General features: G+C 49.9%; 1 protein-coding gene across 4 annotated transcripts in view; it reads left to right on the top strand.

Moving 5' to 3' along the window:
- Window positions 1–6,630, top strand: part of PDE2A (phosphodiesterase 2A) — a 527,715-nt gene extending 521,085 nt beyond the window's left edge. For all 4 annotated transcript variants that reach the window (XM_083170538.1, XM_083170534.1, XM_083170536.1 and 1 more), the window contains one exon: window positions 150–6,630. In XM_083170538.1, the coding sequence (XP_083026664.1) occupies window positions 150–381 (232 nt within the window). In that variant the 3' untranslated portion in view covers window positions 382–6,630. The remainder of the gene's footprint in view (window positions 1–149) is intronic.
- Window positions 6,631–17,860: the final 11,230 nt, after the last annotated feature.

Raw genomic sequence — 17,860 nt, 5'->3', positions numbered from 1 at the left:
ATGTAATAATACCGATCCACAGCACCGTCATGTGTGGGGGAATTTTCTAGGTGCACCCCTTCTAGTTGCACGTTAACTAAGGGAACCATGGGAAAGAGATGTCATTACCTATTTGTGCGTCCCTGATTATTACTGTCTTCTGTCCCCAGATTGCTGAAAGAACTTTTCCCTCAATCTGCCGAGCTCTACGAGATTGTGGCATCCAACCGGGTGAAGTGGACACGTGTCTCTCACAAATTCACCATCAGGGGATTGCCCAGTAACAACTCCCTGGACTTCTTAGATGAAGAGTACGACATACAGGAGAGTTTGGATGATGACTACAAAATGAACGGTTGTATGGACACGAAAGGACTCAATGGGTCGGTCACTGCCGAATAACACTGGGGCAACGAGGGGACATTGCTGACCCCCGGTCTGAGGACCGGTTGATTGTGTTCAAATTCTCGAGGTGATTTTGCAGTCTGTGTGCAGTGCGATGTGTGTTACACCAGGCAGTGCTACAGAGAGTGGTCAGTACCATTATGGGCTGTGGCGTCTTACCGGCAAGAATGGTCCTACCCTGCAAATCTCCTCTTGCCTCAAATGATGCTTTATACATCTACCATGCAGCGGTGGAACATTCTCCTAGGTGTAGAGACCCGCTATGAAGATTGCCAGCCGCAACAGAGTCACAGTGTTTTCTATAGAAGACGATACTTAGGATGCCACCATGGATTGAGCGGCTTTCCTCATATGCATTGGAATTACCTCCTTCCCTAAAAGAAATTGCCACTATGTTCTATGTTACTGATGATGATGCTATTCTATCCAGTAGTATTATCTGAGAAGAATAATAATGGGTGCCAGATTTAAGCATCAACCATCCTGTGCCCTACGCAGCCCGGCATTAGGACGCCCACTTTGTATACGTTTCCAGTCGATGTCTATAGTCCACTTCTTCGCTATGTACTATTCCGCGTGCCTGAGATCCTTACTAATGTCTCATCTTAGCTCTTATCACAAGGAGACTAAACCCGAGCTGCTCTGTTCTGTTGTGTCATATGATTTGTACACAGGTGGGGATATAAAGTGCGCCTGATGCCTATACACAGCAGAGGTGGCAATTATGCGGCCTCGGCCAGTCAGAACGCTGGAGACAAGTGATGTCACGGAGGAGTGATGTCTATGACATCACAGTCTAGCCACATGGGCCTGAATACTGTGTCACGCCAAAGTTGTGCATTGCGGAACGTCTGTAGGCAGATCGCAGAGTGTTCTGTATAGGGAGTGGCATACGGGGCTTCCCATATCTGTATGCAGGAACCGTATTAGGCGCTTGTGCTGAAAACGATTTCTGTCTCGTGTGCAGTGTGCGGAGATCTGCATCAATCAGCCCCATAGGGGTACATTTACTAAGATGGGAGTTTTACTGTAGATGGATGTTGCCCTTAGCAACCAAACAGATTCTACTTCATATTTATTTAGCAACATCTCTAGAAGATAATAGGTAGAATCTGATTGGTTGCTCAATAAAACGCCCATATTAGTAAATATACCGCACAATGTCCATTCTGCCACATGTTGTGTAGTTCTGTGCACATCATCACTGGTTCTGCTCCTGTGGGATTGCACTGACTGTAGTAACGCTGGATATCATACATAAGATGTAGTAACGCTGGATAGCATACATAAGATGTATGCGTATATGAGTTTTAATAATGATAGTGTGTCAGCAAATTTCTGTGTAAAGTGCTGGTTCCCAGGCGTCACTTTCTGCAGACCAATGCAACTCGAGATATTGGTTGCGATGTGTCCCTATAATCTACTTAGTAAGTGACTGACAATTAGTGCTTCACATCGAGAGAATTCCTCAGATACAGCTGTGTAGTCACCATCCAGGACTGTTGTGACCACCCAGGGCTGTAGTGACCATCCAGAGCTGCGCAGTCACCGTCCAGGACTGTTGTGACCGCCTGGGGCTGTAGTGACTGCCCAGGGCTGTAGTGACTGCCCCGTGGCTGTAGTGACTGGCCCGTGGCTGTAGTGACTGGCCCGTGGCTGTAGTGACTGGCCCGTGGCTGTAGTGACTGGCCCGTGGCTGTAGTGACTGGCCCGTGGCTGTAGTGACTGCCCCGTGGCTGTAGTGACTGCCCCGCGGCTGTAGACACCGCCCGAGGCTGGAGTTAGCAGGAAAGGTAATTTGTTACGATAAGAAGGGGTGGAGTGTCTCAGGAATAGAATTTGGAATTAGGACACAATCACCCACATTGCACCGCCCAGCATTAGTGACACTTTTGCATACACCTCAGACCTCCAACCCAGATGATAACAGGAGGACAGTCTTTTATGGCTGGGCTATTGTGGCCCAGTCTGTGCGTTACTTATTACACTGTCCAGAATGGAGCCCGTTCCTGCCTGCATGCACGATGGCCATTCCTGGGAGGGTTCCATAGGAGCCCACTCCTGGTTAATGTGAAGTGTAGACCATAGTCTAACCACATCGCCCATGCTGCTCTACCTCGCCCAACATATGGTCTACTTTTGTAGTAAGGACCAGGACGTAGATCACTGTCACCACCGACCCTCTGAAAGCCAAACCAATCAGATGATGGGAAGGCGATAACCACAGAAGAGTAGTTCTGTCTGTAGCACATTTCCAAAGGGCTATGGTGATAAGTATATAATGTAGCAATCTGCCTGTACGTCACATCCCAGAACTAATGTTCCCCATTGGAGAGACCTCAGCAACTTAATTACAGTGTAATGGTAAATAATTCCCCTCACCCGTCCTCTCCCAATCTGATAGTTGTGTCTGTTGTAATTACTGCTGATTTGTAACCTGGGCTAGGGAATCTTGGCTGTGTGGCCTCTGGGTTGTGGAATCCTGCCTGCCTGGCCTCTTCGTTGGGGAATCCTGCCTGCCTGGCCTCTTCGTTGGGGAATCCTGCCTGCCTTGACTCTGGGTTGGGGAATCCTGCCTGCCTGGCCTCTTCGTTGGGGAATCCTGCCTGCCTGGCCTCTTCGTTGGGGAATCCTGCCTGCCTTGACTCTGGGTTGGGGAATCCTGCCTGCCTGGCCTCTGGGTTGGGGAATCCTGCCTGCCTGGCCTCTGGGTTGGGGAATCCTGGCTGCCTGGCCTCTGGGTTGGGGAATCCTGCCTGCCTGGCCTCTGGGTTGGAGAATCCTGCCTGCCTGGCCTCTGGGTTGGGGAATCTCAGCTGTGTGGCCTTTGGGTAGGGAAATCCTGACTTCCTGGCCTCTGGGTTGGGGAATCCTGACTGCCTGGCCTCTGGGTTGAGGAATCCTGACTGCCTGGCCTCTCACAAACTTCAAAATTCCCAAAACATCAATTCTGACAGGAAAATTTGAAAAAAAATACATTCTCTATGTAGCCAATTCCTCAGGAATGTTTAATACATATTAGGGGCCTAATTCAGCCCTGCGGGGGGATATAGCGGAGCCCTGCCATTGCCCCAATTATCAGGAGGTGTAAATCACTTTTCCATATAAATAATGGGGCTATTTCATCCCACCAATATTACCTTAAGGCTCCCATACACTTGTCCGATTTGGGCCCGATTTCACCTGATTCCGACGTATCGGGCCCAAATCGGATGCGTCTGACATCTGATCCGATGCGTGGTCCTGTGTGGATCGGATTAGACCCAGGGATCATACGTGCTGCACGTATGATCTCCGTGAGTGACCCTCTCCCGGCGGCAGGGTAGGGATGGCCAAAATCATTGATGGTTTATGGCCAATGTAAAGTAGTTTTGCCATCGATGGTGGAGAACCATCGATGTCAAGCATAAATGAATAGCTTTGTTTTTCTTTTTTCTCAAGGGGCCACAACGGCACATAGCTCTGCCCCAGACACCAGTGAAGCCCCGCCTCCATGTTTTGTTTGGTCTGCAGGCAAATCAGTCAAAGAAAATGGATGACCATTGATGGTCATCCATTGCACAGTATGGCACTAACGATGGCCAGTTGCACTATTGCCATCGCTGAATGCAACCTTACAATTCTGTACAAGAATCAGGTATGATATTTGTGAGATTTCTAAGTTCCCTATATAAGACCTGACAGGTTGTCACTCCGCACCCCAGCTACAGACATTTTTGATCTTTATGGCGCATAATATATTTTGTAGTTTCCACATAACGGATTTAAAGGCACAGTAACATTTCCATTCCATATAATGCCCACTTGTTCTTCATGTTAAAATTGGTGTTCGTTAACTGTGGCTCTAGAACTACAAATCTCAGCATGCCTGGGTAGCCATAGAGCCTGACAATTTATTTTTCAAAACAGACATGATGCAATCTAACCTTTAACAATTCAGCCGGTCATCGGAGGAAGTGCAGGCCTTGGTCATGTGCACAGGAGGAAGTGCAGACCTTGGTCATGTGCACAGGAGGAAGTGCAGGCCTTGGGAGTGTTCACTAGAAGTTCAGGTCATGTGTGCCTGACCTGGAGCAAGTGCAGGTGATGGGTGTGTGCCCGGGAGGAAGTGCAGGCAATGGGCTTTTGTATGGGAGGAAGTGCAAGCCTGAGAAGTCATGTGTGCCTGATCAGGAGGAAGTGCAGGCCCTGGTCATGTGCACAGGAGGAAGTGCAGGTCAGGGGCGTGAGCATGGGAGGAAGTGCAGGCCATGGGCGTCTCCAGATAACTCTGCTTAAAAGGCAGGAGCAGAACTTGGATAGAAGTCTGAGGATACACTGCTGTGGTCACTGTTGCTGTGTATAGAACTGAGGATACACTGCTGATGTCACTGTCGCTGTGTATATACAGTAACTCTCAGGATACACTGCTGATGTCACTGTTGCTGTGTATAGAACTCTGAGGATACACTGCTGTGGTCACTGTTACTGTGTATAGAACTGAGGATACACTGCTGATGTCACTGTTGCTGTGTATAGAACTGATGATACACTGCTGATGTCACTGTTGCTGTGTATAGAACTGAGGATACACTGCTGATGCCACTGTTGCTGTGTCTATAACTGAGGATACACTGCTGATGTCACTGTTGCTGTGTATATACTGAGGATACACTGCGGATGTCACTGTTGCTGTGTATATACTGAGGATACACTGCGGATGTCACTGTTGCTGTGTCTAACTGAGGATACACTGCTGATGTCACTGTTGCTGTGTATATACCGAGGATACACTGCGGATGTCACTGTTGCTGTGTCTATAACTGAGGATACACTGCTGACGTCACTGTTGCTGTGTATATACTGAGGATACACTGCGGATGTCACTGTTGCTGTGTCTAACGGAGGATACACTGCTGATGTCACTGTTGCTGTGTATATACTGAGGATACACTGCTGATGTCACTGTTGCTGTGTATATACTGAGGATACACTGCGGATGTCACTGTTGCTGTGTATATACTGAGGATACACTGCTGACGTCACTGTTAATGTGTATATACTGAGGATACACTGCTGACGTCACTGTTAATGTGTATATACTGAGGATACACTGCTGACGTCACTGTTGCTGTGTATATACTGAGGATACACTGCTGATGTCACTGTTGCTGTGTCTATAACTGAGGATACACTGCGGATGTCACTGTTGCTGTGTCTATAACTGAGGATACACTGCTGATGTCGCTGTTGCTGTGTATATACTGAGGATACACTGCGGATGTCACTGTTGCTGTGTATATACAGTAACTCGGGATACACTGCTGATGTCACTGTTGCTGTGTATATAACTGAGGATACACTGCGGATGTCACTGTTGCTGTGTCTAACTGAGGATACACTGCTGATGTCACTGTTGCTGTGTATATACCGAGGATACACTGCGGATGTCACTGTTGCTGTGTCTATAACTGAGGATACACTGCTGACGTCACTGTTGCTGTGTATATACTGAGGATACACTGCGGATGTCACTGTTGCTGTGTCTAACGGAGGATACACTGCTGATGTCACTGTTGCTGTGTATATACTGAGGATACACTGCTGATGTCACTGTTGCTGTGTATATACTGAGGATACACTGCTGATGTCACTGTTGCTGTGTATATACTGAGGATACACTGCGGATGTCACTGTTGCTGTGTATATACTGAGGATACACTGCGGATGTCACTGTTGCTGTGTATATACTGAGGATACACTGCTGACGTCACTGTTAATGTGTATATACTGAGGATACACTGCTGACGTCACTGTTAATGTGTATATACTGAGGATACACTGCTGACGTCACTGTTGCTGTGTATATACTGAGGATACACTGCTGATGTCACTGTTGCTGTGTCTATAACTGAGGATACACTGCGGATGTCACTGTTGCTGTGTCTATAACTGAGGATAAACTGCTGATGTCACTGTTGCTGTGTATATACTGAGGATACACTGCGGATGTCACTGTTGCTGTGTATATACAGTAACTCGGGATACACTGCTGATGTCACTGTTGCTGTGTATATAACTGAGGATACACTGCTGATGTCACTGTTGCTGTATATATAACTCTGTAGATAGTGTAAAGCAATGTAGTAGTGTGCGGATGACAGCTTATCTATAATGTCACCTCTGCCAACACAAATACTTGTCAAGGACAACAGGCTGAACTTTGTTTTTATTTTTCTTGTTTCCTAATAAATTTCATAAACTGAATTTGTGTCGTCCCTTTTTTTGTTGTTGACGTAGCTGCTGACGTAACCTCTAACTGCAGCAAATATCATACAACAAATAAACAACCTCTAATATAACACTAGTATATGGAACCTTACATACCCCAGGTCAACTCGGTCCACTACCCGCTCTGTCCTGCATCAACCCTGCTACATAAACCTACCCCTCCCCAGCTCATTGACTGTCCCGTTGCCAACGGCAGTGGCAGCCAGTGGACGCATGTTAGTGTTCATTCTAGCACCCGCTATGTTTGAAAACCCATGCAGTTCCTCTTCCCTGCCTGGGGTGTCGCTGTCTGCTTTAGTGCTTATAGCACTGTTTTGGTCTGTATATCAGCACTGATATGCAAACCAGACCTGTGCTAGAAACCCAGGCAGGGAAGAGGAACTGCATGGGTTTTCAAAGATAGCGGTGCTAGAAAGAACAGTGGCGTAACTATAGAGGGTGCAGGGTGTGCACTTGCTATGGGGCCCGGTGGCTGGGGGGGCCCATGGCCCAGCAAGCTACCCCCTGCACCATTCAAATGTTTCTTTTATTATTAGATATATTTGGCCAGCGGGAGAGCAGAGCCAGCTCACCGCGGGCAAACGTGAGGTCCGGGCACTAAACGAGGCTTTGTTTCAGGTGACCTGTGGGGGGGATCCAGTGGACGTAGATGCCAAGGCAGCAGCCTGTGCGCGGGGTGGGGAGGCAGATCCATGGCACGAAGCTGCTGGGGAAGTTTTAGCAGCCTGTGCGGGGGGGGCGGGTCCAGGGGACGCTAATGCCGGGCAGCCACAGCGGCTTGTGCGGGTCCAGTGTATGCTGATGCCGGGCAGCAGCCTGTGTGGGTTTGCAGGTCTCGGTGACACTGATGCCGGGAAGCGCAATGTCGCTGATGTAATGCGCGGTCCGGTGGGGGAGGCCGGTTATGTGACAACTGATGTGTGGGCAGGTGAGGGTGTGGGGTCTGGGTGACACTGATGCCGGCAACTGGAAATCTCCAGTTTTTTTAAAGCGGCAATCATTTACACTTCAGGACCAGTGTGATTTTGCAGTGTAAATGATTACCGCTTTAAAAAAACTGGAGATTTCTTACCAAATCTCTCACTTTCTGAATCTCTCATCCTATTAAATCTCACCCAATATGTTGAAGATAGGAAAGACCGTAGCAGATTAAATTAGCGAGAGTTCTGCAGAAAATCTAGTGTGTCAGCTCTGTGTCAGGAAGTGGCTGCAAAGCAGGATATTTCCTGTAACCCATAAGGGGCATAGATGCCTGTGATACACAACACAGTACAATCGCAATTATCCACTAGGGGGCGGGTGAGTGTGCGGGTGGTAGGGTTAGGCTGCATGGAGGGAGAGTTAGGCACTAGGGTGTGGGGGGGGGGGGGGGTTAGGGTCAGGCTGCAGGGAGGGGGGGTTAGACACTAGGGGGTGGGTGAGTGTGCGGGGGGAGACTAGGTTTAGGCTGCAGGGAGGGAGGGTTAGGCACTAGGGGGTGGGGGAGGTTGGGTTTAGGCTGCAGGGAGGGGGGGGGGGTAGGCACTAGGGAGTGGGTGAGTGTGCGGGGGAGGTTAGGTTTAGGCTGCGGGGTGGGAAGGTTAGGCACTAGGGGGTGGGTGAGTGCGGGGGAGGTTAGGTTTAGGCTGCAGGGAGGGGGGTAGGCATACCTCCCAACTTCTGGGAAAAGGGGGCGTATGCAAATGAGGGTGCGGCTTATGCTAATTAGCCGCAACCTCATTTTCATACGAGAATAGACGCTGTGCGCATGCGCACAGCGTCTATTCTATTAGATTGGGGGGTCTCCCAACTGCCACCCCCCGCAGCGGGACAATGCCTGCCGCGGGTGGGACAGGACCCGAAAATCGGGACTGTCCCGCTGTAATCGTGACAGTTGGGAGGTATGGGGTAGGCACTAGGGGGTGGGTGAGTGTGGGGGGAGGTTAGGTTTAGGCTGCAGGGAGGGAGGGTTAGGCACTAGGGGGTGGGTGAGTGTGGGGGACTAGATTTAGGCTGCAGGGAGGGGGGATTAGGCACTATAGATTGTAAGCTTGCGAGCAGGGCCCTCCTACATTTTGACTGTCTGTAAATACCCTGTTTTGTTTCACTGTCTGCTATTGTAAAGCGCAACGGAATATGCTGCGCTATATAAGAAACTGTTAATAAATAAAATAAATAATAGGGGGTGGGTGTGTGGGGGGAGGTTAGGATTAGGCTGCAGGGAGGGGGGTTAGGCACTAGGGGGCGGGTGAGTGTGCGGGGGAGGTTAGGTTTAGGCTGCAGGGAGGGAGGGTTAGGCACTAGGGGGTGGGTGAGTGTGTGTGTGTGGGGGAGGTTAGGTTTAGGCTGCAGGGAGGGGGGGGTTAGGCACTAGAGGGTGGGTGAGTGTGTGGGGGAGGTTAGGTTTAGGCTGCAGGGAGGGGGGGGGGGGGGTTAGGCACTAGAGCAGGCATGTCCAACGTTGGCCCTCCAGATGTTGTGAAACTACACATCCCAGCATGCTTTGCAATAGTTTTAGCATTCCTTAATAGCAAAACTGTGGCAAAGCATGCTGGGATGTGTAGTTTCACAACATCTGGAGGGCCAACGTTGGACATGCCTGCACTAGAGGGTGGGTGAGTGTGTGGGGGAGGTTAGGTTTAGGCTGCAGGGAGGAGGGTTAGGCACTAGGAGGTGGGTGAGTGTGGGGGGAGGTTAGGTTTAGGCTGCAGGGAGGAGGGTTAGGCACTAGGGGGTGGGTGAGTGTGTGTGTGGGGGAGGTTAGGTTTAGGCTGCAGGGAGGGAGGGTTAGGCACTAGGGGTGGGTGAGTGTGCGGGGGGAGGTTAGGTTTAGGCTGCAGGGAGGGGGGGCTAGACACTAGGGGGCGTGTGTGTGTGTGTGTGGGGGGGGGGGGGTGTTTAAGTTTAGGCTGCACTGTAGAGATGGGCAAAGTGACTCACTAAAGAGAGCGGTGAGCAATTGGTCGCTTAGTGAAAAGATCCGGGCGGACTAACTCACTTTGGAGAAAAAAAAAAAAAAGAAAATGGTTATTTACGGTTTGAGAGTACTAAGGGCGGGATGTACTAACATGAAAATGTAGAAAAACCCCGTTTTACCACATTTTCAAATGCACTAATACCTAGGCCGCCGCATCCTCGCAAGGCAGGGTGTCGCAGGGTGTTAATACATCCCAGATCTAATCAGGTAATTCTTATACATAAGAAACATTATTTAAATGTATTATTTAGACATAGCACAAGCCGTACATATATACAGTCAAACACAAACATTAAAGAACAATGTTCAATTCCATGGCCTCATTCAGACCTTTTGGAAACAAACAGTCCATCTTAAAGGTCCAAAATATCTCTTGCTTACAAAGGGTACGGAATCTGTCACCGCCTTTTTTTGTTGGTGGTATATGCTCCAGACCTATAAGTTGGAGGTCTTTTGGATTATTTTGTGGCATTCAGAAAAGTGTCGTGATACACTGTGTAGTAAGGATCCTTTCAGGATGTTCCTGCGATGTTGGAGGAATCTGGTCCTGAGGGGACGTGTTGTGCGACCAACATACTTTAGATCGCATGTACAGACAAGTAAATAAATGGTGAAGATAGTATTGCAATTAATAAATCCACGGATCTTTATGTTCTCCGTGGGTGTATTTATAATCACAATTCTGTTTTTTTATGTACTCGCATGTAATGCATTGGGTTCTACCACCTTGTAGCAACCCACAGGTTTAGCAGGTAACCAACCAACTGCTGGGACCGTACAGGAACATACATTGCACCAATAGGATTGCATACTATACTGATCCTGGGCAGGAAGATGCCACCCTTGGTAAATGGGCCCCTATGACTGGTAGAGCTGTGGACAGTATAGGCAGCGTGGGGAAGAAACTCCATCACAAGATAGCCGCAAGACTGGGACAGGAAGTCCTGAGCAAGCTCCAGCACAACGAGAACAGGGGCATGATGGGAAGCCTGCACACTCCCACTATGCGCTTCACTGTAATGGGAGCCACACTGCGATGCATTCACACAGTGCCCTAACTACACATTTTGGTGCCCTGTGCCATAAAGGGAATTGGAGAAGCTGAGCCTGGGGACAAAGGGAGACAGGGCTCAGTTAGATGCAGGTGGACTGTTAGCGCATCATCCATTGCAGTGAGCTCCCAGAAATTACACTATGTTTGGCTGTGAGTCCCTGCTGTGTGCTGCTGCAGAAGTCTGAGTGGGTGGAGCTGGCACTGGCTGTGAGTCCCCGCTGACCGCCGTGTGCCGCTGCAGAAGTCTCAGAGTGGGTGGAGCTGGCACTGGCTGTGAGTCCCCTCTGGCCGCCGTGTGCTGCTGCAGAAGTCTCAGAGTGGATGGAGCATGCACTGGCTGTGAATCCCCGCTGGCCGCTGTGTGCCGCTGCAGAAGCCTCAGAGTGGGTGGAGCATGCACTGGCTGTGAGTCCCCGCTGACCGCCGTGTGCCGCTGCAGAAGTCTCAGAGTAGGTGGAGCCGGCACTGGCTGTGAATCCCTGCTGGCTGCCGTGTGACGCTGCAGAAGTCTCAGTGGAGCCGGCACTGGCTGTGAGTCCCCGCTGGCCGCCGTGTGCTGCTGCAGAAGTCTCAGAGTGGGTGGAGCCTGCACTGGCTGTGAGTCCCCGCTGGCCGCCGTGTGATGCTGCAGAAGTCTCAGAGTGGGTGGAGCCGGCATTGCCTGTGAGTCCCCGCTGGCCGCTGTGTGCTGCTGCAGAAGTCTCAGAGTTGGTGGAGCCGGAATTGCCTGTGAGTCCCCGCTGGCCGCCATGCTAACAACCCTACACAGATATAATACATACAAAACACAGCAGTAAGAAACATACGGTATGACAGTGAAACATATCCTATCACTACCATTCCTGGAGAAATCCCGCACAGAATACGGTCCAGAACAATGTCCCTAGGATGAAAGGTGAGTACTGGATCCTTCAAATAAATTAGGAAATAATTCCGTGCAACCTGAACTCTGGCCACCAGATGGCGGTGTCCCCTTTTGTTAGGCCAGTGCACAGCAACGTGTCTACAACTTGCAGCACTTGGCTCACTGGAGTCCTCTGAAGTGTTACATGGGACACGCGGTAACTCTGCTCACCTCACCCTAGGGATGACCATCCCCACCTCACCCTGCTTCGGGTGACTCCTGGTGTACAATACTCCGGGGTTCTTTACACCCACTGGTCCTTAGTGGGGTACTGGGATAAGGCAGGCTAGATGGACGTTAATGGTGGGGGCACAAAGAGAGGGGGGGCCCTTTAGGGCATACCGCGTTGGTGGCAGGATAGGGAGGCAGGACTGGGGTTACCAGTGCAGGGGGTACCTGACGTCAGCAACAGGGTGCAGGCTCCTGCCCGTCACGATAGGGTCCCCTGGCGTCTGGACGGCCGGTGCTGGCTCAATCTTCTGCAGGAGGGCACGCTGCACTCCGCGCCGCCGGCTGCTTCACTTGCCCGGCGTCTCCTCTTCTTACTCCCGGCGTCAGCTGACTCTCCTGCGGTGTTCCGGCTCTGTCCTCGCCTCGCCGATGGATCAGCTCCGTTCCGGTCTCCTTCAGCCACGCGCCGCCACTCTCGCTTCCTCTCCTCCGCTGCCCTGAACACCAGCGCGCGCCTCCTTCTCCTCTCTCGACCTCTGACCCCCACAGGTACCTCCTCCTTATTGGTCCCCCGTTGGCTGTCAATCAGCCTGGGGACTGATTTTCGCGCCCTCCACTGAACGGGGTATTATTAACCCCTGAGGTCCCGCTGCTGGGACTCTGACGCAATGTACATGGTTGCTTAGCAACCTTTTTACCACTTCCCCGCGCAAGACAGTGGCCCAGGCTGGGGTAGGGATGGCCATCGACGCATCCTCCATCGATGGTTCCCATCGATGGCAATTTATGCAGGAACCATCGATGGCTATAAACCATTCTATCGGCAGCCATCAATGGTTCCCACCATCGTGTACTTGCGCATGCGCAGAGATAGAACGGGCTGCCGCTGGGAGGTGCGCGCATGCGCGATAGAACTATACCTGACGCGCTGGATAATAATGTTTCTTCTGCGTATGGCGCACACGCATGCGCAGAAAACACATTATATCCAGCGCGTCAGGTTAGTTGTTCTATCCCGCATGCGCGCACCTCCCGGCGGCCGCCCGGCCTTCCACTGCGCATGCGCAAACAGTAGACAATGGGCACCATCGAGACCAGCCGCCTGTCTTGTTTCCGGGGGAGTGGTGCAACATCTGCTTCCCCGGGCTGCACTGCCTGAGAGATGTCACCAGGCCAGGCCACCCCCGCCACCAGTGCGCGCATGCGCACAAACAACTTTGTTCAAGTCAAGAGACAGTCCCGAGTCTCCCAGACCAGTGCCGCTGCCGCTGCACCGCATGATGACAACATAATTCTAATTCAGAAAGTGAGTCACACTCCAGGACTCGGAGTAGCCATGCAGCTGGCCAGCAGGGTAAAAAAATTATATATATCGACATCGGATGCCATCCATCGATGGCATCAAACTATTCGACCCTCGCCTATCGATGCCCAAAACATCGAGCACTAGGTCCCAACCATCGATGTTTTGGGAACCTCGATAGTCGATGGCCATCCCTAGGCTGGGGTGCCACACAGAGAGCGAGGACAGGCTGGGGCTCACATATACCATACCCTCCAACTCTACCGAATTTGCCGGTACAGTACCGTTTTTTAACGGTCTGTACGGGTAAATAAAGTCCGTACCGAATGTACCGATATTTTACATTTGCATTACATCACTGGTGTGCTCTCCTCTGTATTTGTAGAACTCTTCCTGGCTCCGGGCTGTCAGTCCGGCTGTGCGCTCACCCATCCAAGCACCCATTCCCAAGGGTGCATTGCGGGTCCTGTGCCAGCGTGTGACGCGTCATGACGTCACACGCCGGCACCGCGGACCCGGCACACTCAGGGGAAGTGCAGTGGTGTCCTTCTGTGCGCAAAGTAAAGTGCAGCAGAGAGCTCAGCTGCCTGAGGCTGAGCTGCACAGCGTGGGATGGTGGCCAGACGGGGGATCTGATAAGCACATGCAGCCTGGCGAACGGAGGCAGAGCACATGAAGCTCTGCAGAAAGGAAGGTTGGCAACACTTTTTTCTTTTAAATGCAGAGTACACATTCGGAAAGGGGTGACCACGCCCCCTTTTTTACCAGTGCCCACACCCACTTTACATATGGTCACGCCCCTTTCTGGGTGTGTACCAATTTTTTCCCTTCAAATGTTGGAGGGTATGCATATACCCTCACACACCTTCCTCGCGCCAGTGCTGCGATTATAGACCACGCCCCTTCCTGATAGGCCACGCCCCTGAAAAATCGGCAGAGGTGAATGGGCAGGAGGTGTCGCAGGACAGCGGTGGAAGTGGCTGCACACTGGGGCTCTTCCAGTAAGGAAAAGTGAATGTGACAATTTTCAGGCGCCAGAGGTAGGATAAAAATATGTCAAATTTATTTCGACAAATATCACAGATTCACATAAAAACGGTTCACATAAAAGGATAGTAAATTGAGATGAATCCTTACCCCTAAGGGTATTTGGAGCCAGCAAGGGATGGAAAAAGTGCAGGGATGCAGTCCGGATGTGCACCCGACTTTGCCCTGGAAGAAGAGCACCTGTTGCTCGAAACGCGTTGGCGGCAGTGACTGATTGGACCATAAGACTGAACCTAACCTGTGCTAAGATATTTGGGGCCACAGCAGGGTGCACATCCGGACTGCATCCCTGCACTTTTTCCATCCCTTGCTGGCTCCAAATACCCTTAGGGGTAAGGATTCATCTCAATTTACTATCCTTTTATGTGAACCGTTTTTATGTGAATCTGTGATATTTGTCGAAATAAATTTTACATATTTTTATCCTACCTCTGGCGCCTGAAAATTGTCACATTCACTTTTCCTTGCTATATTCTTAAGGTCTGAGGGAGACCTTTAGTGACAACCCAAAGGCAGCCTGAGAAGTAGCACAGGACAAGCGATACTCACAATCTATCTACCAATTGGGGCTCTTCTAGTGCCATGTTCCAGCCGCCACCTGCATTTTGCCCCCACATATTCCACAGCAGCCCTGCTCAGGTTTGGTTGGGCAATCGGCATTACAAAATCAAATGTGACCTCACTTCCGCCCAGTGTAACATATTTGTGGCCAAACTACTTATATTATTAATAGTCCTACAGGGATCATCTAGATGTATTAATCAGCATGTAAGGAAAAAACACAGTAACCATAGTTTATCAGCGCATAGGACTAAAGATACAGGGCCAGATGCACTAAGCTTCAAAAGTGATAAAATGGAGAGTGATAAACAGCCAGCCAGGAGCTGATTGGCTGGCTGTTAATCATTCTCCATTTTATCACTTATGAAGCTTAGAGAATCTAGCCCAAAGTCAGAACCGGAAGTATATTATGCGTTCCACATGATTGGTGCACGGATGGACATCAAAATTCAAGCAGTTTGCATTCAATACAAAACCTGGAATTGGGAAATAAACAACGGGAATAAATATATTTAAACCAGGGGTTCTCAAACTCGGTTCTCAGGACCCCACACAGTTTTCCAGGTGGCCCGACAGGTGCACTCATTACTGACTGACAAAAGATCCACAGGTGGCGCTAATTATTTCACTTTATTCTGTGAGACCTGCAAAACACGCACTGTGGGGGGGTCCTGAGGACCGACTTTGAGAACCCGTTATTTAAACAATTAACCCTCATCACAAAGGGTAAATGAGATAGGTGCATTTTGAGATAGGTGCATCTAAATTGACATGTCAAATCCAGAAAGTGACAAATGTATCATCATCTATAAATATATGTCTAGTGTCTGTGTGTCTCCAAAACACCGCCATCTGCTGGCAGCGAGTGAAACTACATCTCATTCTCTCTCTCACACATGCACAAACACAGAGGCAATCACAAGGTAGCAGACTAGCTTTCGAAGCATTTGCTTTGAGCGGGCTTACTAGTATGAAACATTCATACATTTATTTACAGTTTCTTATGAATGTAAAATATCAGAAATTATCACTTGAAAAACAAATAAAAAATAAACCAAAATATAAAGATCAATAAACAAAACCAAAAACAAACCCCCAAAGCTTTACTTCCACAGTGAAATTACTCAAAAATATACAAAACATTTTTCAAAAACTTTTTCTAAGAGATTATTTCCAAAAAAAGAATTGAAGGATTTGTATTCATGTAACGCTCAGGGGAGCAACGTATCCAGATGCACTTGGCGCAGTCACCTCCCAAACGTGATGGTCGCACATATTCTATCAACATGCAACATAGACTTGCAATGCTATGGGCCTTATTCAGGTCTGGTTGTTCAGACCCAAAGGCTTGCAAGGAGTCCAATGGTGGGTGTATGCCCAGGACCATTTCTGTGCATGTCCATACGCCGGGTGCATGCCGCAGTGTGTTCACTGGGTGCGCGTACCCGTGTGCCAACAGTGGGCAGCGGGCCCAGCCATTTGTATACGGGAACGCCCAGCACTGGGTGTTGTCATGCAAATGCCCCAATAACGCGGGTGCGGGGGGCGGCCAGCTGACCTCACCGGAGGTCAGCTGCCGCCCACTTACTCTGAAGCATCCACGCATATGTAAGTAACTTAAGAGTCACTTTTATACACGTGCACCTTCGCCATCATTCGATGGTCACCAACCATGTGGGTGTTCCCCCGCAGCCTGCCAATGGATGTTTATGTTAAACATCCATTGGCAGCCTTGCGAATCAACCAGTATAACCCCTATACCCAAACTTAACAAAGTGCATGCAACAGGTGTGTCATAGGATGTCATAGTGAGGGCCGTACGTACAGATGATGTCATAGTGAGGGCCGTACGTCATAGGATGTCATAGTGAGGGCCATACGTACGGATGATGATTGGCCGTACGCTCTCTAAAGTTATGTGCACAGTCACACAATCGCCAGACAGGGTCCGAATTCTGACCTGTGCGAGCAAGTATGAATTGGGCCCATTGAAAAGTGATAACGTGGTCTATGGGCCTTACTTCAGTAATATATAGATACATAGACACACACACATATATATATATATATATATATATATATACACATACACACACACATATATACACATAGACACACACGTCATCAAGTCATACCGACGAAACGCGTTGGGAACCTACCTCCGACTATCTCATAAGCTAAGCACTTTATTGAACCTTTTTTGTTACTCATTATACTATTATCGTTTTTATATATATATACTTTTACTGTCCACTCATTTGAATCAGTAACCTTTTACTATATGTCCATTTGTATACACCTATTGTTTTTTTTATTACTGTCATAGGGGCCCATTTATCAAACCATATTTGCGGCTAAATCCCTGAAAACGCACGTTTTCGGGGTTTAGCCGCAAATATTAAGTATCTCCTAAATGTATCATAGGGGGACCGCAGCAGGGATCTCCGATCCTCCCTGTAGCGCCACCGGCCGCATCCCCCATAGGTTTCTATGAGGGATGCGAAGCTGCCCGATGTATCAACATCGGGCAGCCCGGCATCGCACCCTTGGGCTATCGCCATTCAGGCTATAGCCATGGGCTATCGCCATTCTGATATGGCGATAGCCCATTTTAGCCTATGGCTACACATCGCACTGCCCGACTCGGTAAGAGGGGTCGGCGGGGGTCAGCGCATAACCACGCATGCGCAGACCTCCCGGCTTCCGGGTTAGGGCTTCGCAGGGACTGGCTCCTATCGGAGCCCTGTCCCTGCGCCCTTAAAAATGATACATCCCCCCGATATGATCGTATTTTACAATGCGATCCTGGGCGGTAATATTCCTCCCAACTGTCACGCTTACCACGGGAACGTCCCGATATTCGGGGACGTTCCCGCGTCCCGCCCGGGGCCGCCATTGTCCCGCGGTAGGGGGGGCAGTTGGGAGCCACCCCAGCTTTCCGAGAATAGACGCTGTGCGCATGCGCACAGCGTCTATTCAGCGCCGACGAGCGGCGAAAACGGGGTGTGGCCGAAGTTCGCGGCACCCTGTGAGACCACGCCCCCTTTTCTCGAGGCCGTGCCCCCTTTTCGGGAGCGCACACGGCTTCGCCGCGCGAACGTCCCGATCTCGCAACTTCAAAAGTTGGGAGGTATGCACATATATAGATACATAGACACACACACACATATATATATATATATATACACACACATATACACATATACACAT

The sequence above is a fragment of the Crinia signifera genome, chromosome 2, assembly GCF_055691185.1.
Source record: "Crinia signifera chromosome 2, ASM5569118v1, whole genome shotgun sequence".
NCBI classification, from domain to species: Eukaryota; Metazoa; Chordata; class Amphibia; order Anura; family Myobatrachidae; genus Crinia; species Crinia signifera.
This window is presented reverse-complemented; position numbering and strand designations above follow the sequence as displayed.